The sequence below is a fragment of the Prionailurus viverrinus genome, chromosome A3 (genome assembly GCF_022837055.1).
Source record: "Prionailurus viverrinus isolate Anna chromosome A3, UM_Priviv_1.0, whole genome shotgun sequence".
NCBI classification, from domain to species: domain Eukaryota; kingdom Metazoa; phylum Chordata; class Mammalia; order Carnivora; family Felidae; genus Prionailurus; species Prionailurus viverrinus.
This window is the reverse complement of record NC_062563.1, coordinates 12,481,127-12,507,259: the sequence shown is the minus strand read 5'-3', so window position 1 is coordinate 12,507,259 and position 26,133 is coordinate 12,481,127. Positions and strand designations below refer to the sequence as shown.

Sequence of the window (26,133 nt, the reverse complement as noted above, 5' to 3'; positions counted from 1 at the left end):
CATCAAACACAGAACAACACTAGCAATGGCAAAGTTCAACTTAAACGCACACAAAAATCCACTTTAAAATGCCTCTTTAGGAGGTATGTAGAAGAAAACAGCAGCAACAAAAAAGACTTGATTCTGTACTAGGAACTGGTTCAACTAAATTTAGTGCATGAATCAAATTTATAAGAATATTTTTGGATTTGCAAAACCAAAAGGTCACAGAAGTAACCAGCCTCTCTCTTCTTACTTTCAGAATTATATTTTTTATATGATTCATACAGGTTCTTACTAAGCATAACCTGAATCATCTCAAGAACAGTTCTGACCCATAAAATTTACCTGCAGTGGAGAATGAATCTGAAATACCACAAAGAAATCAAAAGCAACAAGGAAGGTGTGGCTGAAATCTCCCGGATTCCTTCCTACGTACAAAGGGACTGGGATGGCTTCGTGTGCCTGGTGGTAACGTGGCTCGGCCACTTCCATCCACAGCAACAGGTCAATGGTCCCCAAGCTTTTACCAGAAGCTCTTCTTTATTAGTCTTCTCCCTCCTTTGGTCCCTTGTTTGAAAAGGTGTTATCCACTAATAGTACTTAAGTAATACATATTTAAGTCATTTTCTCATTCTTTTTGATGATCAGGAGACGTGTAAATGACAATCTGCGTTTCTGATCAATCAACATGTTATAATTGGTATTTCCACACTGGGTTGAAGTGATTCCAGCTAAGGCCTACATTCTTGGCAATTTTTTCACTAGGCTTCTCTGCAATCTTAGCCATTGTTTGGTGACACCACTACCTCTCAGGACCTTCTTTCCAGATCCTCAGGAGTCAAGAGACCAGAGACTGGGAACCAATGCTTTGGAGTATGGTTAAGGATTCTAAAAAGGTAAGCGTTTGCCACTGGTAGTGTAGAAACCGTGCTTGCAAAGTCAGTAAGTTAGTTATGAAAGAATGCATATACATACTAAATGGGTACCTCTAGACACACTTCTGAAAGGAACCTGTCTTGGCCCACGCATAATACCTGGATTCCTTCCTTCGCTACGAAAAGGGCGGACTATGGGTTTAGGAAATTTTGTTCCTTCCAAAGCTTTGGCAGCAGCTGTGTGCTGGGCTTTTTTAACACTAGTTCCTTCAGCTTCCCAGTGCTGATCTCCAAGTGTTAGCTGTACTGTAAACACCTACAAATGAAAATTGTGAGCTCTCAATTCACGATACCTGAGGTTGACTGTAATATGTCGCTTGGACCTGGAACATTGTTTATGGTCATGGTTTAAAAGGCCTGGTCATTACCTTGGCAAATTACTCCCTCACTCCCATTTTTTGTTATTTTTATAAACACAAAAAGATACATGTCTCATTGACTGGCATTGAACAACACTCTATGACAAAACTATGCTTTGAAAAATGGAGGTAAGTACAGAGATTTAAAAAAAATGTTTTCCCCTATATTAAAATATTAGATGCTGATTTGGAAGTCAGCCAAACAGAAGTTGTCTTCCAATTACTTCTCAGGGAAGAAATTCAGCAAACTTGATTTAGACACAAAGTAGTATCTCATGCAAATTAAGACGTTTGTTTTGATGTTCTCGTGTTTGTGGTCTCGTCTGAAAACAACCCTAGCAGGACAAAAACTAGAATGAATTTGGGAATGTGAGCCAGGTTCTAAAAAGTTGCCTTCTATTTTCCTAAGACTATACTATTCAGACACTGCCTCCATTTGGGGAAGAAAACCCAATCTGTAGCAAGCAAAGATCTAGAAACGTTTCTGAACTCAAGGAGGCATCCAAAACAGCTGATTTTGCCCTCAGCAAACGCTGACAATGGCAAGCCTCTTTATTCCTTTTTAAGTATAAAAGTTACCCAAATACACACTCTGTTCTTGAATTTAGGTTATGTTAATCCTATCAGAACTGAATATTCTGTCAAAAACTATGACCCATCATAGCACAGTGATTCTTTAACTTTGGTGCTTATCTTAGGAAGCTTAGTAAAATATACATGTCCAGGGACTTTGACTGAGAAGCAAGAGTGGAGACCCTAGGCAAGTGTTCTTTAATAAGCTCCCCTAGTGATTCTGACGCACTGCAAAGTTTGAGACTCACTACTTAGGAATTTAGCAAAACCAACTGGAGCTTTTGTTTTTCTGCTTTTCTTTATCACTGGATATCACTGTTTCATTTGCAAATAATTTACTGTGAATAATTTAATGTGAATGTGCTCCTCTGAACATGTCCAGATCACTTAAATTTGGTGCCTAAAGGGATGGGTGCGATGTGCCTTCACAGCTGATTTTTCTTGTAGGTCTTAACTTCAGGATTCCCTCAGTACACAGCTTCCACTAAAGGGGGAAAATTAAAGAATCCTTCACCCCAGTGGAAACACCAGGGGTCCCCTGTATTTCTGCTGCAGTTCACAAGGTTACTCATTTAGGCACCACTAGCATGGACTGAAAATCCTGGCTGGCCTAACAGCCAAACAGCAGAAGTCTACACTGTGCAATCCCTGGGGCATTTTCATGATCCATTCGTGGAAAGACATTTAAAGGGAAAAAGCTAAAAAACAAGAAAGAGTTAATTCCCTTAACAGTTTTGCCTTTCTCCAGGACTTTCCCCGTCAGCGCTGTTGCCACTCTGCTGCCTTCTGTGTAGAGGGTTGGTAACAAGGTTAGAATCTTGGTTTTAATAGAATTAAAAGTACACCAGACCACTGATTTTTAAATAAATAGTGTAATAGTCACCGAGGAGGGAATAACTTCTCATCTTTGAACAACTTGTAAATAAAAGTGCAGTTACAGATTGAACACACAGCCAAATTACCTAACGCACCACTAAAGGTTAGGTGAGAAAGTGCATATTTCAAAAAATACCAAGAACAGTTAATAAAAGGGAATCCCAAAGTTAAGGTCTGCAAAAAAAATCCTGTAGAAGAAACAGAAGTTATAGGAAATCACTAATTGCCTTCCAAAAGTAAAGAAACCTTTCAAATATCACTGTGCTTTAGAAAAATGTGAAAACTAGCTTCATGTGAGTAGAAATTTGTGTTTCTGAAATGCATAATAGTAATAGCTACCATCTCTCAAGCATCTACTAACTGTCAGGCATTGTGCTCCACACTTCAACATATATTCTCTGGTTTAATTGTCACAGTAGACCCGTTTGGGTAGGTATTATCCCCATTTTACAGATGAGGAAACTGAGGTTCAAAAAACAGCAGTAGCTTGCCCAAGGTCACATAGTTAGTAAGGAGCTGAGATTTAAACCCAGATTTGCCTGACACCAAAGGTGACTCACCTCACCACACTAAGGTACCTATTTAGGATTGTGGCTGATGTTACTTTTAGTCAAATTAAAAGAGAAACTTGATATCATTCAAGGCCTGAGGTTTGCACATCAAGAAAAATGAGGCATAAAGAGACCAATAATTCATCCTTAATTATGTTTACTGCAAGGCTAGGATCACAAATAGGAGGCCGGATTCCTTCTCTCATACCATACCCTCTCTCATACTGCAGCTGCAAAGATAAAGCCAGATATGCACACATTTAAGTTCCAAGATTTACATTATCAAACAAGCTTCAAAGACTGAATTCCCAAATAGCAAATAGTAAAAAATTTAAGTTACAGTCTTCCATTCTCTAAGATAAGGGGAAGGACAAGTGAAGTCAGAGACAGTCCAAAGGACTGACTCACTTTGAGACTAATTTCTACCTCTCATTTTCAAACCTTTTACCTGAATGGCTAACAAGTGGGAAAACGGATTTCCTGTTCCCTTCCTATCCTGGCCCAGCCTAAGGTACACGTGAAAACAAGCAGGAAAGGAGCCAGAGGCAGGCTGCAGCCAGGAGACCCAGAGCCTCGAAAATTCACGGGAAATCGTTCACAGGGGCTTGGGAATGGTCTCTACTCAGAATCCTAAATACAACCACATGCTAACTGGAGTTCCCAAAAAGAAGCATATCTTTTCTTTGACCCATTCTGCAAGGGTCAAGAGAAGCGACTTGCCAAAAATCTATACTTTGGCATCTCCTGAAGACAGCCTCAGTGGTTTGAAAATATGTATTCTGAACCACAGCACCACGTGGAGCAGTATAAAAAAACAGAAAACATTCCTGGTGGGTTATAAATGCACAAGCACAATATTTACCTTACAGTGAGCTGGACCTTGCTCACGCAAAAGCTTATACTCAGGCTGAATCTTGTTGAAACGGGCTAACTCATTCACAAGACACATTGGGGTTTTCTCTTTGGGGTGTGCCATGCTAGAAGGAACTGAAAAATAACGTAAGAGCAATGAAGTCAACTAGCAGTATATAGGACTGCTGCTCTCCCAGGGACACGAAAAAAGAGGGGAAAACGGAAGGTCTTAAGGATTCAGAGCAGCAGTGACACACAACTGCAAACCACAAGGGGGCACCTGCCTGAAGACACAGCTGGGGTCTTCTCCGGACCAGCTGAAGCCAGGTAACCTAGGAGAGGGCAGGTCTTCCAAAGAGAGAACAGAAGGCAGGGGAATAACTAACCCATGGCAGGCAAGCAAGATTTACATCAGAGGCAGCCCTGGTATTATAACCAACCAAGGGAATAACAAGGAGGTCTTTTGAGCACAGACACACTGGTTCCCACAACAGCTGTCAGCTGTACCCTGTTCGTTATTTCGCAAAACTCAACATGCCAATACCATCTCTCAAACAATGACTGTCGTTTTCTACACAGCTAGTGTCTCATTCCTAGTCTTCTCTCAGAGGCTGCCATCCTCAGACCTTATCTACTTCAGAGAATTCTACAAGTAAAATAAAATGTCCGTGGTGGGCAGGAGTAATAGGATGTGGATATAAGAACACATTAGAAGAAAAGGCAGTAAATCCCAGAGGACTGAAACAGTCTATAACATTTCCTTTTAAGATGGTCTGTGACGGCAAATTTGGGGAAAACTGAATTCTTAGGGTATTATGACCAGTCAAGACTGCTACCCGGTGAGCCAATCCACGGAAGTCTAGAGGTAGTGTGACAGATGCCATGCAGCTGAGAGTGGGGTGAGCCAACACTCTAAGAACAGATTTATAAAGTAAAGGAAATGAGAAATGAAAGAGGAAATGCAAGGGAAATTGTCAAACACAAGGGGTTGAGAGATGTGTTAGAAGGTGACTCTGGTATGGAGACACCCATGCTGACACCCCATTTAATTGGTTTTACCACTTTGGGGGAGGGTTGGGAAGCAGAACATTTGTTTTCAGGTCTGTTTATTTTTCAGGTGTTTCAAGTCTTTTCTCACCGATGAGCACATTTATTTGCTATTATTTCCTTTTTTAGTTTTGTTTTTAAGTAATCTCTACACCCAATGCAGGGCTCGAACTCATGACCAAGATCAAGGGTCACGTGCTCTACTGACTGAGCGGGCCAGGCACCCCATCAACAAGCACATTTAGTTCTTTTTTATTTTCTTAATAATCAGATTTAAATGCTTCCGAACTTACTCCCTCTCTAAAACTCTGCTTCAGTGTTCAATTTCTAATGGGTCCTCACTGTGATTTCTGAACTACCTCTGGAACCTCAACTTAAACTCACTTGTTCAAAATAAAAACTAACAAATGCCAATACTCTCTGGCTTTCCAGTAAATGTGGCTGCCCCCTTGCCTGGGATGTAATCTCAAAGGCATATAAAATGGAGGCTCACACATACAAGAATTCATGGTCAGTTCTGGGAAATAATTTTTAAAGCAGAATTTTCCCATAAAACAACAAATATCCAGAGTGGTATTTACTGTTCAATTCTTTCTGCTAGACACCACTTTATAACCAACTAGGTTTTATAGTTTACTTTTCAATTCTCTTTCTTACACTTTGAAGTGGTCTGTCAACTCAGGCCTCCATCAACCCAATATACAACCAGTGTTTTATATCTGGAAAAAAGAAGCATGGATGTTAATACTTTCTTCTGCTTCTTGAAGGTAATGTGAGAGTTCCCTACATCTGCAGTCTACTTATCAGATCAGAAAACAGGCTAAGAAAACATTTGAAAAAGAAGACACTTGGATTCATACGCTTACCTGCAGCTGCACTGGTGGGTGTGATAGATGCAGAGGGTAAAGCAGAGTTTTGAATAGGTCTACCTGCATTTTCAGAGGGCAGAGAGCTAGCAGTAGAAGGAATACTCATCAAAGGCTGTGAGAGAAGAGACTGGTTCTTGTTCAGTATTTGGCTCCCTGAGAGAGCAGCAGATGGGTTCTGAACTTGCACTTGAACTTGAGACATGGTCACTTTCAACAAAAGTGAACAACTGCAGGTAAACAGCTTTCAGTGCAGGTTAATTCAGTGCTATGAAGTCTAAAGTTCTACCTAAAAGTTGTAAGGGAAAGAAAATAAAAAGGTAAATTATAGAGGAGATATGTTATCACCAATATTCAGTCAAAATTGGTGTCACCTACTCAAGAATGAAATTAGTCCCGTTAGGCCTGTAGCTATGTTGATGTATTAGAAGTGTTTCTCTCCTTGGTATACATACAGTGAGGTTCCTGGCCTTGTGACTTTCTCACAGTGCTTTTAAAGGACTTACAATACCCATATGCTCTGCGTGTTCATTTTATAAAGAGAATCCAGTAGGGTGAAATGACATTCATTATTGAACATTAAGAGCTATGAACTATAGTTTATATTCAAAATGGCAAATTGAAAAATATGGAGAGGCTTTCCATACCATATAGGATATGGTAAAGATTTCTGGCCTCAAAATTGTAAGAAGCTGAAAGCAAAATGGGTTCGTAAGACCCTTTAATGTGGAATTTGTAAACACTGCTTCCATGGAAGGGCCATGTGCTGACTGGTACCCTTACAGTTTTCCTTTAAGCTCACTGAAGAAAGAGAAGAGTTTCTCACTTTTGCTGCTGCTTTTTCCTCGTGATGACAAAAGATCTATTTTTTTTCCTACAAGGTTTGTCTAGATGGTCTCATTTAGTTACAGACCACAAACAAAACTGTTGCATCTACATTAATACGCAAGATCCTGAGAAATCATCTGAATAGTAAAGAACATTCTATAGCCTTTGTACTATTAAAAGCAAAAGCGGCAAAGAGGAAGAAGAGAGGAACAGATTTCAGACTGGCCATTTCATCGGTGTGGCTGGGCAGTGGGACCCAGGAAGCAGAGGAGATGGTTTACTTCATCTTGTAAGTTCCAAACGCATTACTTCTATTACATTTAAATTTCCTCCTAAGTCAAAAATAAGGGCAGTTCTGCTTACGTTCATGGCCATCCTTCAAAAAGCTGAAAATGTTTAAGCAAGTCAAAAGTACTCAAAAATAACCAGTAGCAACAAAGAGTAGAAAAAGGCAATCAAAACAGAAACCAGCAAACAAATCAAAGTTCTATTACAGAGTGTTACTTTAATTTTTTTAACAGTCTCAAGATGATTTTTAATTAAAGCTGGATCTTTAGAAAGAGATGAAGGACCACAATTAAGTTACTTGAGAAGTTCTGGCACATTCTCTCTTGCTGAGAGCAAAAAGAACTGCAAAACTAAAAACAACAACCCAAATACCTCAGCTGAAACATGACTGGATATACAGACCTAAGCACCACCTTGTTCACCAAAATCCCCCATACTGCAGTTATTCCTTTGTTTACTTTTGGAGTCAGAACAAAGTGACAGACGAAGTCCACTGAAGACTAGATAACTGTTCTGGCAGACAAGTTGCCAATGTCAAGAAACAAGTCCAGAACCACCCAGAAATTAGCTAGGACCTTGTGTCCTTATTCTGATTTCCTTCAGCTGTCAAAATAGAAATATTTCTCTCTCAATGCCCCCCCACCCACCTGCACTCCCTCTTTCTACACTTTGCCTCAATGGCATTTCCCCCCACCCCTTCCCCAAATCATCTATAGTGCACTCACAACTGCACAACACCAACCGCTGGTTACAGGTCAAAAAAAAAAAGTCAAAAGCAAAGCGTCTGCTCCAGAGCCTACCTGCATCCCATAAGCAGCAACCCAACCCTGCCCTGGGTGGCTCTCAGAGGAGGAGACTGAATGAATGAACTAAATTTAGAAAGGGTAGGGCCCCAGGGGATCTGTTTTGGCTAATGCTGTCTACAGCAGGCCCACAACCAGCATCTCCAGTCACAGACATAAATACACAGATTTTCTAGAAGCTGAAAAAGGGAACAAATGGCCTTTAATTAAGACTGTCCCCAAAATGTTAACCTCATCTTCACCTGGCATTGTATCTTTATAACAACTGGTTGAAACAAGTAGTTCAAAACAGCAAATAGAAATTTCCTAAAACCCTAGTAATTTACAAATTTTTAATTTCCACCATGACCAACAGTAAAATTCAACAAACAGTACTCATTAGCACATGAACACTTCTATGTGTCTTTAAGCCTGAAAAGAGAAGCTAATGCAGTGGTTCTAAAGAGGTGACAATTTTCGTCCCCAAAGACATCTTACAATGTCTGGAGATATTGTTTGTCACAACTAGAGGATGGGATGACCTACTGGGATCTAGTGGATAGAGGGACCAGGGATGCTATTTTGAGTATACATATACCAACCAACAAAATAAAATATTACTAATTTAATAAATAGCTTATATTTTTAGGAAAAGAAAATCTCCTTTTCATTTCAAAAGGCTCTAAAAAAAATTTTGAGGCTAATATTTTACCCAAACAGATGTTCCTCTCCCAAAGAGAAGCCAGGCAGCTAACGTAGTTTACAAATAGGGTAAAATATACTATTTACCCACATAATTTGAACAAATAAAGCTTTTCACTACTGCTAATTATACAGTTCACAGCAGCATTTAGTGGAATCATGGAATTCTGGAGATACTACTTCTGTATACATGTAGAATCTGTTGCTGTTCAGTACTCTGTCCCGAAGATTAAAACCTTAAATGAAAACTTGTCTTTTCTTTTGAGCCTATCTTTAAGGATTACTTTCCACCAGACACATTAGGGACTCAAAAGAGATTAAAATGATTTGTTAGTCTTCTTATAAAAGAACAATATTTTACACACAGTAAAATTAGGTTGAAAATTGAAAACACAAAGACTTCAGTTTCCCCCAGCTCTGGAAACACCTTTAACTGTTAAGCCTGTGTTGCGTTGCTCTTTCCCTGCCTCCAGCACAGATGAGGGCCTTTAATCTCCTGGTTTCTCTTATTTGAAGAGCTTTAGACACCAACTCAGGATAATATGTTCATCTTATTCTCAAATCCTTATATTTATCTAGCACAAATAACACAGAGGAGTGACAGGGCAGAGTTAGGGGTACCATCTTTTTTAAAAGACTCCTAATTCCAACTCCCCCAAGTCCCAAATTTGGCTTGGTGATACAAAAGTCTTCTTATAAAAACAAAGAGTCTCACTTTGGCTGGCAGCTTCCTTTTTACAAGTGTCAAGTACTTTTTAATGGGTAGTAGGGAAGGGGAATATGAGCACATGAATACTACAAAAGCATTTTTAAAAAATTATATCTACGTGGGGTGCCTGGGTGGCTCAGTCGGTTAAGCATTTGACTCTTGCTTTTGGCTCAGGTCGTGATCTCACCAACCGTGAGATCGAGCCCCACATGGGGCTCTATGCTGACAGTGCAGATCCTGCTTGAGATTCTTTCTCGTTTTCTCTCTGCGCCTCCCCTGCTCACACGCACACTCTCACTCTCTCTTTCAAAATAAAGAAAGAAAGAGATTACAAGTAATGTGTTAAAAAAGTGATGAGGCACAAATGCAAATTCCTCACTCAGCAGTGATTTACCAAGTCTAGGCCATAGTGAATGCAATGAGTGATCTGTTTAATACACAAGAAGGCTGATCCTTCCAGAAATAGTTTACAGAAATATCTATAAGGGTGCTTAGTCTTACTTTCAACTACCAGGTTGTTAAATGTTGTCATATGAAACAACTACTTCAGCAATTATGGAAGAACATCATTTTTAATATCCAATTTGTAGCTACCGTAATATATGACTTTACTTTTGTATTCAACACATCATTCCCCTTTGCCATAAGCGATGTTTCCAAACAAGGTGTGAAAGAAAAAAGGAAAAGAAAAAGTCATCCCAATTCTGGACAAGCTTTTACGATAGCCACAAACATTTTAGTAAATACCTCTTCCTTCAAAGTCCTCCCTCAAATCTTACATAGCATGGGTACACAAATAGCCTTAAAATACATCTAAAATGCCCACATCATTCCTTTAAATTCAACAGTTATTTCCAAGATTCTCTGTGGACACACCTTAGAAATTGCAATGCAGTCATATGTTTTCTACAAATAAACTCACCCTATCTCCCTATCTTCACCCCTACCAGCACCCACCATCCCCACTCTGATTCCCAGAATAGCAATTCATTGACTCCAAACATCATCCAAACACCTGTAGGCAGGGCAGCTGCAAAAACAGAAACACAGCAATCGCCGTACTCCTACATAATCAATTCTAAAAAGATAACAGCATTATCAAGCAAATAATATCCCATAGCAGGCCCATATATCAAATTACCCGATAATTAAAAGGTTCTTTAAAAGAAATATGACCCAACTACTTAAGACAGAGGGAAAAACAAAACAGACCACTATGTACTTGGTGCTCAAAAGAAAGACGGGACAAGTAGCCCCAAGGAGGCATAATCACTTGCAAAACAATAAAATCAGCCAAAAATAATGCCTGGAAGCTCAGGCTGTTAAGATCTTTGCATCCAAGACTGAATGTGGCCCCTGTCTCAAACGTGGCTCAGTGCCAAGTGGGAAGCGGAGGATTTTCCTTCCACACAAATGTAACCACTGGGTGGTCCGTTTAAAGAAACACTTCCTAAAAGAGAATTCATTCTCAATTGTTCATCCTATAAAAACCATCACACCAAACTGTATACTAAGATGAAAAAAACTTTACCTCTACAGCCCAATAAGCTGCAAACCTTACTTTTTTCCTAGCTTTGAAACCTTATCAACCTCCTCTCTCCCATTCCCTAGGAGGAATTCTTAAAAATTACTAAAGTCAAACACATTATTTCTTGTAAACACAGAAGTGTTTTTTAAAATCTAAACTTATAAAAACATACAAAAATGTTTTAAACCAACCAAAATGAATAACTATTCATGATTTGCTGGAGATTTTTAAGAGTACTACTGTGTGACCTATTCTTAAATAAGAAGGGGCTTAGTTTAATATAAAGTTCACTGGCTTTTCCTTTCAGAAAAGGGAAATTGTACTCTGTAACTATGTGCCGTCTACCTAGAAACACGACTGCATTTACCATCATCTTCATGCAAAACAGACCAGAGTCAAGACCCAGTTTCTAAGAAACCAGCCTTGCTGCTAAGTAGCAACCAACAATGTTAAATCAGATCAAACTTCTGAGTTGTGGCTTTCAGTTCTACTCCCAAACAAAATAGCAATTATCCACCTAATTCTTGGCAATCCACTGCCTGGTGCCTCAGTTTCCCCAGACACCTTGTAGTAGGATATTTGACAAAGCTTTAGCTGTAGCAATCTGAGAGCTGAAACAATGAAAAAATCCTGAGGCATTGTAACAGTTATTCAGTTTTTTGAAAAGAAAAGCATTAAATAAACGCAGTGTAAATCCATTCACTGAGCCTGGTACAACTTCTCTAATTTCCTTACGCTTCAATTTCCTCATTCCCAAAGAAAGCTGGGTTTAACTTGTCCACTAATCACTACCTCGGGGATACGGTATAATGATATGCTTTTAGCTCTGAGGTAAAGTGCTAAAACAAAAGGCAGTATGACAGGTGCAGTGTATTTCACAGTGCCCTGACATAAAACTGTAAAATCTTTTTGGTCCAGATCATCACAAGCAGCCAGTGGTAAATGGAACTTGATTCATAACCCTGTCTCATGACAGAAAACAATGTTGGATTAGTTCCACAAGTTTGAAAACCAAGTTTTACATTAACAATCTGAAAGGCAAACGACAAAAGCCACTATAATCAGGATGCTCACCAACCAAGTTATGTTTAATGACAACTTTAGGGGCACCTGGAGGGCTCAGTCAATTGAGCATCTGACTCTTGAACTCTGACTCAGGTCATGATCTCGTGGTTCGGGAGTTCTAGCTCTGCACTGGGCTCTGTGCTGACAGCATAGACCCTGCTTAGGGTTCTCTCTCTCTCCATCTCTCTCTGTCCCTTCCCTGCTGGCGTGCGTGTGCTTATTCTATCTCTCTCTCAAAATAAATAATCTCAAAAAAAAATTTAAAAAAAAAAAGACAGTTTTGGTGGTCAACTTTCATGTCTCAACATTTAAAGTTATATGGCAGTACAGGCTAAAGGGCTTTCCACTCTAGTCATCAACCTTCCCTGTATTTACTTTCTAATTAAATCTCAAGAATGAGAAGAAATTCAAACTGCATACAATTTATTCTGTTTCTCTAATATTACAGCCAGAAGTAAAAGTCATTTTCCACACAAGTCATTCAAGAGTTCAAAAAATATTAGATTATGAACAGGCCTGAAATTATAGCACCAAATTACGTGTACCTTAAAAAGAGGTGCTCCAGGAATAATGTTGTTTTGGTTCAGTTCTGAGAGGTTATGTGGTTAGGAAACTCCTAGAAAATAAGAAACAATAATAATTTATTAGAGTAGATCATTTCTGAAAATGAAGATATATACTATTCAAGTTTTGGGGAAACCTAAAATTTACAAGTAGGGAAGTGTCTGAAAGCATGATGTCATGGCTTAAAGCAGCACACTGCAGAATTCAGGAAAGATACAACTGCCAACTGGGTAAAGAGTACTTTGTGGAGACATGACCACAAGAGAGCTGTGAATACCTCGAAACTAATTTTAAAGAAAGAAACTGGACATCATATACTGTCTGATCACACAAGCCTGATTTTTAAACTTATGGATTTTTTTAAACTACTGGCTAAATATTCTGTTCATAAATATTACCATATGCTTGATGATGCAAATACAATTGCATGGGAAACTTTACAAAAAGGCACTTTGTACATAAATATTCTTATATTAAACTGCACAGTACAAAAAAGCACATTACCTCTAGTAAATCCAAACCATAATCGTTCTTTAGAACTGGATTTCAGGAGACATAATAGTTTAATTCTCAAACTCTCAGGTCTGATTTAGCTACAGGTATCTTCCTTTTTAAAGGGTAGTACAGGTGTCCCTTGAACAACAAGAGGGTTAGGAGTGCCAATCCCCCACCCCACAGAGTGGAAAATTCAGGCTTTAACTTTTCACTCCCTGAAGACTTACTCACTAATAGCCTAACTGTTGACCAGAAGCCTTACCGACAACATAAACAGTTGAGTAACACATATTTTGTATGTTATATGTATTCTATACAGTATTCTTCCAATCAAGCTAAAGAAAATATTAATAAAATCATAAAGAGAAAATACATATACAATACTGTATTGTATTTTCAAAAAAATCCTCATATAAATGGACATACACAGCTCAAACCCGGGTTGCAGTCAGTAACAAAGAAAACTCCTTACCTTGAGATGCCTTTCGCATTTTTACAACATTAAGTAATTTCATTCATTTCAATTCCTCACTGCTATTGAGGCTTAACAGAGGATGGAAATAGCTGTTCACTGTCCAAAATTTCAGAAATAAAATAAATTCTCCTTTGTTTTACAGTATGTTAACAATTAAAGTTCCTTCTGTAAATAGCATACTATGCTAACAATTTAACAATCTAGAATCCTGTTGCTCCATAATCTCACCCATTCACAAGACTAGCATTAGTGGAAACTGAAAAAGGCCTCTCTGAGCAGCCCAAAGAGATAGCTAAGACCACCCTGGAGAGCTCATGCCTTTTACTCCTGGGGCCTTTGCCTTAGTTCAAGCTTATCTGTGCTGAACCATTATGGTTAGGTTTGGGTATCTAAGTTTGCTAGCCCAACCCAGAAATTTAAAAAATTAGAATGAAATAAATAAATAAGACTGGCAAAAGGGAGCTGCTAGAATCAGACATCATGACAACAGTAAGAAACAATCACCAACAACTTTACAACAAAGAAAAAAGGAGGAGGGGAGAGAAATATAGCAGCGTGCAACCATTTGGATTTCAGACATATTTACACAATACAAGGATAGCTGACACTCATACACATTCACACTCCTGTGAGCAAACTCAGTTTTTGAAATCCCTCAACCATTTTCAAATGATAATCCCAAGCCGTCATGATTGTTTCCAGTGTATCTACACAGCACTTACTCTCTCTAAGCAGTGATAGAGAAGACAGACTGGGGGGTTAAGCCCAAATCTCTTTCTTTCCCACTCAAGCACACACACTAGAATGCAAAACAGTGAATTACATTCATTGCTTTATTCATTCAACAATTACCGAACACCTATTTGCAGGCAGTATCCTAGGCACTGGGGAGATAGGGGTGCACAAATAAGATACAGTCCCTGTCCTTGTGGAATTCACATTTGTACAGGAACAACCTTGAACCTAACACAAACTTAAATTAAGAATTCACAGTGGCATTTTAACTTGTAGTAACAAATCATTTATGATCACACATCACATCATAACTAAAGAAGATACATAAGAACACAAAGACCCCTTAGCTGCAAAATGCTGATTTAGGATAAGGGCAAACCAGCTAAGCACAGTGTTGTTTGGTATGGTGGAAGGAAACTCCTGGCTGGAAATCTGAGTTTGGGTCCCAACTCTGGTGCTCAGTTGGATGATAAATGCTTCATTTAATAGGGCAAGAGGCTTCAACCTTTTAATATATTAAATGGGGTTACCACCACCAATTTCATATGATAGTAAAATAATAACTGTGTACTTCTCGGGTGGATTAACTGGTAATGTAGGTGAAATGCTTGTAAAGTATGATATTCCATGCCAGGGTTGGCTGTTAAACATCACTTTCTTAGGGTACACTGCAACTGACATAAAATGATGTTAAGTCACAGTCAAAACACATTACTGGGGCACCTGGGTGGCTCAGTGGGTTAGGCATCCAACTTTGGCTCAGGTCATGATCTCTCAACTGTGAGATCAAGCCCCACACTGGGCTCTGTGCTGATAGCAGCTCTGTGCCACTTCGAGTCCCCTATCCCCCTCTTTCTCTGCCCTTCCCCCACTCTCTCTCGAGCACATGCACTCTCTCTCCAAATAAAACATTTAAAAAAAATTTTTAAAAAGAAAAAAAAATTAAGAAAAAAAAAAGCAAAATTAGAAAGAACTTTATCCCTCCCTCCAAAAAAAATTTATTCTTTTTTTATGTTTGGTGCTTAAACAGGTAAAGTCTGTTAACAGGAAAATCAGTACCCAGTAGTCATACTCTGAATGTTCCAGACTGTAAAGGTTCACTATACTACAAACCAAAAGGAAACTATTTACCTAACTCTATTTGTCATCTAGGTGAAGGGTCACAGAGCTTCAATGAGCAAGTTGGTTAAATTGTGCAACAAAGAACATAAGCCTCCAGGCATAATCAGACTTATCACTACATATAAATTATCTTCTTTCTGACCGAGGAAAGGACTGCCTAGCATTCTGTACGAAATCACAATGCCATCAGCAGACAATGGCCCTGTTTGTATCAGGGTGGAATCTGCAAGAGTAGAAAATTCATGCCTCAGTTAATTTTAATCTATAGAAAGCACGGACTTCAAAAAGTAAAACTGTGAGAAAATCTGACAAGATCTAGTTAAATCAAAAAGCTTGTGCCTGAGGGGAGCCGATATAGACAATTTAAGAAGGAGCATGTACTCACTTCATCCCCAGAGAAGACCCATTTCCAACACCTTTTCATGATTAATGAGACACACGTATGTCATTACAGACTACACGGTCACCTCAGTTGAGGTTAAAACACACAATGGAAACTCACACCAACTCATGAAAACCCCAAATCCAAACAACAGGTTTCATTTCACTGATGTAGTCTTTTAAAACTAACCCTAAGAGAGGACTACCGCCAGGGTGGAGAACCAAAGAGGCTTCCTATTCAAGGAGATCAGCAATTCAAAGAAAATAAAAAAGAAACTGTTCGGGAGGCAGTTCAATACCAAACAGAAAGTTACATGAAATATTCCCAATACCATCAGTGAGGAAATGGATGTTAGAAATGGCTAGGAGGCAAAGAGGGCAACAGCCACCTCGCCCTATAAAGTTAATTGGAAGTTTAGTTAACTCATATCCAATAAAGTAGAATATTGTAATTTTAAAGATAATCATGTTCAGGGTGCCTGAGTGGCTCAGTCTGTTAAGCATCCGAACTCTTCATTTTGGCTCAGGTCATGATCTCACAGTTCAGTTTATGAGATGGAACCCCATACAGCTTGCATGGGATTCTCTCTCCCTCTCTGCCCCTCCCCTGCTCTCTCTCTCTCAAAATAAATAAACATGAAAAAAAAATAAACTGATTTTCTTAACAACCTTATTTACATCTCATAAATCATTTTTAGCAAACTTCATGAATGATTATAGCAATAATTTAGGGGAGAGCCTCCTACAGGTTCATGAAACCTCCTTCTCCCCGTTTACTTCTAAGTAGTTCCCCCAACTCCACAAACTCTGAATCACCTTAAAAGTTTTAGTTTGACTGTATCAATGCATCACAGCAAACCAGGAAACCGTAAGTCTTCAAACTATTTCAAGGGAATGATGAATAGGGTTCATTTTAAAAATTGAGTATTACTGATACAGACTTCTTTTTCAAATTGGTCTGATATTCTGGTAAACAAAAACCATCCTACCTATGGTAAAGCACTGGTGACACACAGAAAAATTACCCTAAACAAAAAGCACCTGAGCATAATTAGAGATGAAGGATGGTTCAATGGATAGAGCTCAGGACCCCACTACAGTTACTTGGCCTCCTAGACAGGCCTCAGTATCCTCAGCCACTATGAACCTACATCTGCGAAGACGTTTTCGAGTATCAGAAATATAACATAAAGCGTCTACTTCAACTCTTAGCACAAAGGAAGAGCCTGAAGAACAGCAGCTTTTTATATTATTAGATAAATTCAATCTGACCCTTCAGATTCCTTTCCCGCATCAAGTAACCCTCATCCTGTAATCCTAACCTACCTAGCACATGGTTAAGAGCTCAATAAATAGTAGCAAGTATTATTATCAAGCGAATTTACTAATCCTGTCCTCAGCCACATAAACATCTATAAATATAAGCTTATAGCTACACACCACTTGTAAAAAACATTTTAAATGGGAACAGAGAACATGCTGACTAAAATCAACCCACTCATTGGGCAACCAGTTCTAAAGCTACATCAAATATAGAGACAATCTAATGAACAATCATTTTCATTTAAGGCAAAGACCCCAGGGCACTTAAGTAAATTTTTTTTAGACTTTGTAGTCTGGTAGACATAACAAAAATCTTCTAGAACAATTATGACCTCTGTATTACATTATTAAAAAATAGCCTAGTTTGGTTCCATTACTGTTATAAACTCACAAAATCATCACACTTCTCCCCCAAATTAGATTCCAGATTAAACAGAAGCAGATGGGCTACAAATTTAATATTTAGAAGACTAATTTTTAATCGAAAGCAAATACTTTCTTCGATAGATTTTCCCACTTTTGCTTTCAGTAAATATACTTACTTTGGAGGAACCCCCTGAATATACTCCTTTGACAAATAAATGAACATGTGTAATTCCAGAAACTATAATAAAGTCTGTGGAGAATTTGTCTCTGCCTTCTCTTATCCAGTGACATAAATTACTTTTACATCAACCTTATTCACTACTATGGGAATGTAAATATTTTAAAAATTAAGCTCTTTGCAGTTATTTCCCCCACTTTACCGTCTTTTTTAATAATAAATAATTTCCTTTGGTAAGATTTTCTAGTTTAGAGCAACAGATATCCAAGTCATCCATCTATTGGCATTTGTTACAATTAACACAGCTATATATTTGTAATCCTATTCTCTCTTTAGTAGGTGAGAACAAAGGATCTGGCCAACATTATTCAAACTTTGTAACACTTGAGTTATAGATAAGCACACATTGGTGCAAAAATTCATTAAACATTTCTTCAAGAAAGCAAAAAGTTCTAGAGTCAAAGCAAAATTGGAAACAAATATCAACAAAGCTTTTAAAGTCCTAGGAACACCTTATAGAGCTGCCTCGATGTAAAATTAACTGTGGTGGGGGCACCTGGGTGGCTCAGTCAGCAAAGCATCCACCCTCTGGATTCCAGCTCAGGTCAAGATCTCATGGTCTTAAGATTGAGCCCCATGTCATGTCAGGCTCTGCTGACGGCACGAAGCCTGCTTAGGATTCTCTCTCTCTCTCTCTCTCTCTCTCTCTCTCTCTCTCTCTCTCTCGGATTCTCTCTCTCTCTCTCTGTCCCTCCCCTGCTCACTCTCTCTCTCTCAAAAATGAATTAAAAAAAAAAAAAAAGAAATGTACTGAAAAATAAAATGGGGGGCACTTGGCTGGCTGAGTCAGAAGAGCATGTAACTTTTGTTCTCGGGGTCATGAGTTTGAGCCCCACGCTGGGTGCAGAGATTACTTAAACAAATAAAACTTAAAAAAATTCAAAAACAAAAACTTTTAAAAAAGAAAAATAAAATGAATTAATGAATTCAAAGAGACGGGATAAAACAAGTATAGTAAAATGTCAACAGCAGAAAGCAGATGGTAGATACGGAGGTGCACGCTACAATTCTTTAAATGTTGTTATAGGTTTGAAAATGTTCATAATAGAATGTTGGGGAAAAATAAGGATAGTGAATAACATGTCTTCTAGTTCAATCTCTAATTTGTAAATTATACTTTTTGAAACAGCATAAATGTTAAGCCTTGATTTTTTTTAACGAGGTTTTATTTAAGGAAAAGCTCATTTAGAAAATTACACCAGAAGCATTTTAGCCACAAAGGTCTCTGTCACCAAAAGTTGAAAATTTAAAACAAGCTTTTATAGGTTTAGTGTGACGCAAAAGGTCTAGTGTGAAACAAAATCTGTCATAAACTTCTTTAAACACTTCTGAAGGCCCCAGAATCCCATTCCGAGAGAAAGAAAGCAACGCCAAAAGCTCTTGTTTGAGGGGGAAGAATTCACATTTCCACAAACCGAACAAGTCTTGTCACTAAGTGCAACAGCAAATAAGATGATCCAGTTTGCAGGATCATAAAAACAAGGTCCCTGGAACTGACTTATGACATCCAACAAAAAGATGTCTTTTTCATGAAAGTTTCATTTTTTATGCTGGTGAATTTCACTTTCACTCCATCCCCTAAGAGCAAGAGAAAGTTGCTCAGTAAGCGGAGACCCACTCTGACTCCTACAGTAAGTATCTTCGTTGTCTTACCGAGGGGAGGCTGGATACAGCAGCACAGTATAGGCCACCGTTTGAAGATTACACTCAGAATAATGTTAATGGGTTAGACTTCAGAGATGAGGGGGGGAAGTTCTATGAGTCATGCTCATTTCCAAACTTAAAATAATCTGTATATAAATGGGTTTTCTGGCTCAATCTTAAAAGAGAGCAATTTAAGTCTGAACAAACTGTATTTATGGTAACAATTCCAAATACTTAAAAGTTTTACTTTAAGCCTCCTGGGAAGCACTAAGCATTTTTTTAAAAATAAAGTACGTTTTGTGCCCTTTCTTAGATACCAAATTATTTTTTCCTAAGTTAATTTTAAGAGCTATTCATATCCCTCTCCATCTCTCAGATTGTAACAAGTAAAACCTAACATCCATTTTCACTACACCTGATCAAGCTCTAAAGTAAACATACACAATTGAAATTACGTTACAGGTCTAAAAACTGTGAAGTGTCCATGACCAGAAACTTGAAAATTAAGTAATGATTCCTTACTTATGCAATATTCCTGTCAACCTCCATTCTAGGAAAAAAAATCTCTTTTCAGACAGGAAAGAAAAATCATGAGCATCTATGCTGTGAAATTCATTCATACTTACTAAAAATAATTCTACAACAGAGTTTGGAAAGCAAATACCCTTTGCTTAATTCTTAACCTGAGGTGACAGCAGCATATTTATACCACGGTAAAGAAACTTTGAAAGTTTCATTATGAATTATTAACTATAGTTTAACTATGACACAGAGTTATTCTCCATTAGAAGTGGTTTAACAGGTCTCCACGAAAACGAAAATGGCTTTTCAATTATAGCCATTAATAGCTCAAGAACTGTTGCTTTTGTACACAAAGAAGCAAGGCAACATTTTGGACATGACTTTGAGTGGGAAAAGCACTGAACCAAGAGCTAATGTGGCAGCTTATTCTTTTTCTGCTGTATGATCATCATGTATAAACAAAGATGCGAAGTCCAATAAACAAAATGAGAACTAGGATTTCACTAAAAGTAAATTTTGTGACAGATTAACAGTCTGGGGCAATCTGGTAAAATTATATGATGTTTAGGATTTGTTTCAAAATAACCTAGTTTGGGGGAGGAGGAACTACATGAAACAATATGACCTTGGCTACAAGTTAATTATCATTATTTTTTTTTTATTTTTTTTTCAACGTTTTTTATTTATTTTTGGGACAGAGAGAGACAGAGCATGAACGGGGGAGGGGCAGAGAGAGAGAGGGAGACACAGAATCGGAAACAGGCTCCAGGCTCTGAGCCATCAGCCCAGAGCCTGACGCGGGGCTCGAACTCACGGACCGCAAGATCGTGACCTGAGCTGAAGTCAGACGCTCAACCGACTGCGCCACCCAGGCGCCCCTACAAGTTAATTATTGTCAAAGCTAAGTGACCAATACATGGGGATTCTCTATAGTTATCCAACTTTTGCATGTTTTCCGTAATAAAAAGTTGTTTAAAAAAAGTTATGGGGCGCCTGGGTGGCTCAGTCGGTTCAGCGTCCGACTTCAGCTCAGGTCATGATCTCACAGTTCACGAGTTGGAGCCCCGCATCGGGCTCTGTGCTGACAGCTCGGACCCTGGAGCCTGCTTTGGATTCTGTGTCTCCCTCTCTCTCTACCTCTCTGCCCCTCCCTCTCCTCCGCCCCCACCCCCCACCCCCCAGCCCAGAACTCTGGCTCTCTCTCTCAAAAATAAAATAAACATAAAAAAAGTTATCAACTGCAATATTAAAATACCATTTTCCCAAAACTACAATTCAGATGTGGCAGAGGCATGCTTGTTGCACAGATTTCTCTTTCTTTCTCTTTTTTTTTCTTGCTTCCTTCCTTCCTTTCCCTCTCTTTCTCTCTCTCTCTCTCTCCTTTAGGTAGGCTTCATGTCCAGCACAGAGCCAGTCGTGGGCCTTGGATTTACAACGCTGAGATCAAGACCTGAGCTGAAATCAAGGGTCCGATGCTTAGCTGACTGAGCCACCCAGGCACTCTGGTACAGCTGTTTCTTAGGTGTTTTTAAAGAGTCATCCAAACAAATATTTTACAACAGAAATGACTCTGTCAGAAAATTACAGGAAAATGTCAACGTCAGAGAGGCCACTTTGCAGCACACGTTATTAAGAGACAGGTGTAAATCAAAACAATTTTGAATTCAGGAAGGAAATTTACTACCTAAAACAATCCTATGATACAGGAGAGCATTCAGTAGAGCAAACACACACTCTCTGCTTTTTTGTAAATTTGAACCACCATGAGTTACATTTCCTTTAATGAAAGGTACACATTGCAACTACATAAAGAATTAAAACAAACTCGGTATCTTTAAAGTTGCTGGTTTAAAATTCCCACCTGTCACCAGAAGGACATAAACTGCTCCCTCTACAATCCAACTGTATTTTTAGTTTTTACTTCAACAAGCGGCAATGTAATTTATATTTGGTAAGCACACAGACTCCTGAAAGGCCAAAATCAATCAAAAAGCCCGATTAACTCTCTTTCCACCACCCTCTAAACAATTAAAGCTACAAGCAGAAGGGAAGAGTGACCTTAAAAACGTCCCCACAGCCAGAGAACAGAGGCAGAACAGACTGAAGCACATATCTTCGCAGGAACAGAAGAAAACTTCCACACAAGCAATACTGCGACACGGAGATGGGGCAAGGGCTTAAAAGGAAAGTCGGCCAACAGGGACGGAGGGAATAAAAGCAAAGCTGCAGTGAAAAAAAAGTTAGAAGTTAGAGATGCAGCGCAAGAAAAGACAGACATATTTTTTTCCAGCTTCATACACCGCCCCCTCCAGGGCCTGACACCGAGCAAATGCTCCGGAAAGGGTTCCTGAACTCAAGGAAAGCTTCGGCCAGCAACTTTCCCAGAAATGAAATGACAACAAGAAGCCGGAGGATGGCAGGAAAAATGGACAGGTTGCTCACACTGAAGGAACTGATGAAATCTTGTAGTTGGCTCAGCGGAGATGGAAATAACAGCATCTTTTACAGACTGCCTGCTTACAGAGTGTCCCAATTAAACGTACGCCCCTTTCAGATGTTAACAACCCAAAACAAAGCCCCGGCGCAGGCGGTGGGCACGCTCAAGCTTTCGGCCTCAAGGAAAACCTAGGTAGGTCAACTTATTTCCACTTTACCCATTAAGTTATACCTTAATATCACGCTAATAAATTATGCAGACGGTTTATTGGGACACGCTGTGGGTCTGGCACTCTGATAAGCGCTTCACACGCCCCATTTCACGGAACCTTAACAGCGAGCGTTACGAGGCAGGAACCGCATTAGCCCCTTTGCCAACCAAGACACAAAGAGTTTAAGTGACTTGCTGAAAGGAGTAGCGCTGGGATTTGTACCCGTGTCAGGACACCTGGGCTGTGCTCGTAACCACTATGCTCCGGATCTGGCTGGGGAGATTTAGACGCTCAGGGACTTGAAGCGGGGAGCTCCCCCCCGACCCTACCACCCCCCGCCCCAGGAATAACTTCGGCATCCCCGCGCGCGAGGAAGAATAGGGAAAGGCGGCGTGGCACCTGTTTCTGGCCCCAGCAAGGGGTGGAGGAGCTGGGGCGCCTTGGGTCCAGGCCGCGGGGCGCCCCGAGGCGGGGGGCGCGGGAGGACCCGCCTCCTCCAGGAAGGCCCCGCGGGCGGGACAGAGGCCCGGGGAAGAAGCCAAGCGCGCGGGCCCGCCGAGGCCTAGGCCCCACCCGCCGCCTCCCTCCGTAGCCGCGGCGCCCGCGCGGGCCCCGCCAGGCCCGGCCGCCTCACCTGGCTGCTGCCCCGAGCTCGTCCCCCGGCCGGCGGTCCTGGGCGGCGGCGGCGGCGACGGGGGCGGCGAGGAGGGGAAGGAGGAAGGAAGAAGGGAGAGGAGGAAGGGAACGGCAGGAGGGAAGAGGCGGAGTGGCCGCGGAGAAGGCGGGCGCCGCCGGGCCGGGGGGTCAGAGGAAAGGGGGAGCCGAGCCAGACGCGGCGGCCGCCGGCGCAAACGCTGAAGAGCCGCTCCGGCGCCCGCAGCCCGGCAGGAAGTGACGGGGGAGGGGCCTGCGCCCGCCCCCGGCCCCCGCCCGCCTCCATGCCCGCCCCCCCCCCCCGCCCCGAAGTTCGAACCACAAGTCCCGGCTGGCGCTGCGCGGGCGCCTGCCATCGCAAGGCACTTCGGGAGACTGGTGGGTTGAGGCCTGGTCGGGCCGGCGTCGCGGCGGCCGGTCCTGGCTCCCGGGGCCTGCTGGGAGTTGTAGTCTGGGAATTGAGGGCTGCTCACTGGACCCGCAGCGAGGCTGGGCCGTCCTACTTAACTCCGCCCCACTTCGCTCTTCCCGTTTTCCTCTGCGTCCTTTTTCGCCAGCCTCCGTTCCTTGTTTCTCTCCTTCTCTTAGTTCCTCCTTCCGTAAATGTTTATTAAACGCCTATTGCTGTGCAAGGTACTACTCCAAGAGTTGAGAATATAGAGGTGAACACACAAAAATCCCTACCCTCATGGAGCTTACGTTCTATGAGGGTGAAGCACATAATAAATAACAATGAGTAACTTGTAATGAGTGCCAGATTGTAACTTCTTTTACCCAGCTCTGGGTAAACTAAGTGGCTTTTCTCATCACGCTCATATGGGGGCTGGGGGTGAGGGTTAATGGTGGGAAATTTTGGATATCTACAATCACACTCAGCAAAGAATAATGCACTCATTGTGAGAGGGCCAGGAAACGGAAAGAACTGCAGATGCCCAGGCCTCCTCTCTCCTCACTCTGGGACTGCTTCCCCACTATTTAAAAATAGTTTATTTTCTCTCTCTGCCTGTCTTTCTCAGTATCTTTCAATCTAACTATTGCTCAATCCTTCTAGCCAAGGCAATAGAATTTAGTTTGCATAAATTCATGATATGAGGTTCTCTGGCTAAAGGGGCTTCTCCAAACATGGCTTTGGGACCTTGCCCCCGCCACAGAGGACTCCTTTCTCTGGACCAGGCCTCCTTATTCTGCTTCTTGTAAAGTGCAGTAAGATTGAATTTCAGGACACCAAACAGTCAAAATACTTTCACTGTCCATTTAATGCCGGTCCAAAACATTGATAAGCAACATTGAGATCTTGTCCAGTCCTCCGCTAGAGGAGAATTGTTTTCTCTAACCCTTAAGCAGTCTCCTAAGGATAGCTCACTTGGATAAAGGAGCAGACACAGAAGTGTTTCTCTAAACTCAAAGCTGAGGTCCCTGCACAATCAGACAATCTCTTCAAAGATGTAAAGGTAGAAGAGGATGTTCTTACCCATTTTACTATCACCCATGGGGACCTAAGTGATGGGCGAATGACTTCCAGTCTCAGTTTATTTCCCTTCTTCCATAGATTCAGAGGGAGATCCCGCTATTTTTTTTTTTTCCTAATCCAGACTTTGGATTTTATTCCACAACTTGGACCGTAATACAGCTGGACCTCAGTTTCCCTCTTAGTTAAATAGGAACAATTTCCTGACTTAACCAGTGGACATAAGAATTGGTAGAGAGCTTGATACGCTGTCTCATCTTCCCATCTTAAGAATGATAGGACTCTCTTTAGCGTTGTGAAATTCTAGGTGTGCCGCACTGAGCAGCCTAGGCTACTATCTGCTCTTGCCAGTGACTGATCACGTGTCATGCTGGGGGTCACGTGTTCTTAGGGTACTGCCTCCCTTTTCCTCCTCTTAACCCCTTGCAATCACTTATCTTTGTCCTATCCCTATAGTTTTGCCTTTTCCAGAAATGTCATATAGTTGGAATCATGCATTCTGTAGCCTTTTCAGATTGGCTTCTTTCACTTAGTAATATGCCAAGTTTCCTCTATGTTTTTTTCATGGATTGATACCTCTTTTCTTTTTCTTTCTTTCTTTCTTTCTTTCTTTCTTTCTTTCTTTCTCTCTCTCTCTCTCGAGAGAGAGAGAGAGAGAGAGAAGGGGAGAGGAGAATAGGGAGAGGACTGTCAAGCAGGCTCCATGATCAGCATGGAGCCCAATCCCATGACTGTGAGATCATAACCTGAGCCAAAAATCAGGAGTTGGGTGCTTAACCCATTGAGCTACCCAGGTACCCCTTCTTTTTCTATTTTTTGATAGATCATAAATAATACAAAGTATAATTTTTAAATAAAAATTAACTTCTCACAGGGTTTTTATGAGATTTACCTGTTCTCATTCCTTATTACAAATACCTATAATTTATCTTCTAGGCAGGAACACACAGAATTTAATGTAATTTACTTAATGGTCACAATTTCTTATTTCCAATGTTATCTTAAAGAAAAGTAAATAATTCTTTTATTGTTTGGCAAGAGTCAAGAAGTCTGCAGGCCCTTAGAAGAGAATTTGACTTACAGTCTCCAGGTACAAAGAGAGAAAACAAATCTAAATGACCCACCCCTGAACCCAGCCAGCCCCACAGCTAACCTATGCCTCAGTTAAATAAAATTCCTTGATTACACAAAATGAGTTCAGAGTCATTCTCAAAAAACAAGGAGTATTAAGAACACTCCTATGGTCAGGTGGCTGGGGACCAACCAAACCTGAAAGGGTCATGTCATGTGTATTATCTGACCAATCTCTAGCCCCATGCTTGCTCTTTGCTGACCTGATGGAAAAACAAAAACAGCCTCCCCTCCCCCCCAAAAAACCAATGAGTATTAAATCTTCAGCCTGTTGCTTTTCTTTCTTCTGTGTTTTTAGTTTTAATTAGTTGCTATCATTCTAATACATAATAATATGGGTTTGTATCATCTCTTTATTCTTTCTTTCTTTTTCTTTTTTTTATATCATCTCTTTAAAAATGAAGCAGATTTGGCTGCACACAGC

The 26,133-nt window shown here is 40.4% G+C and overlaps 1 protein-coding gene across 3 annotated transcripts in view; it reads right to left on the bottom strand.

Moving 5' to 3' along the window:
* STAU1 (staufen double-stranded RNA binding protein 1) overlaps positions 1-23,336 on the bottom strand; it is a 54,772-nt gene extending 31,436 nt beyond the window's left edge. For 2 of the 3 annotated variants that reach the window (XM_047851272.1, XM_047851273.1), the window contains exons 1-2: positions 23,091-23,336; positions 12,489-12,559 (exon numbers count right to left, since the gene is read on the bottom strand). Coding sequence is in view for 1 of the 3 variants with exons in the window: in XM_047851274.1 (XP_047707230.1) it covers positions 6,042-6,246 (205 nt within the window). In the remaining 2 variants the exon portion in view is untranslated. Of the gene's footprint in view, positions 1-6,041; positions 6,262-12,488; positions 12,560-23,090 lie in introns of those variants that run through there. The other variant, XM_047851274.1, reaches the window with a different exon arrangement.
* Positions 23,337-26,133: the final 2,797 nt, after the last annotated feature.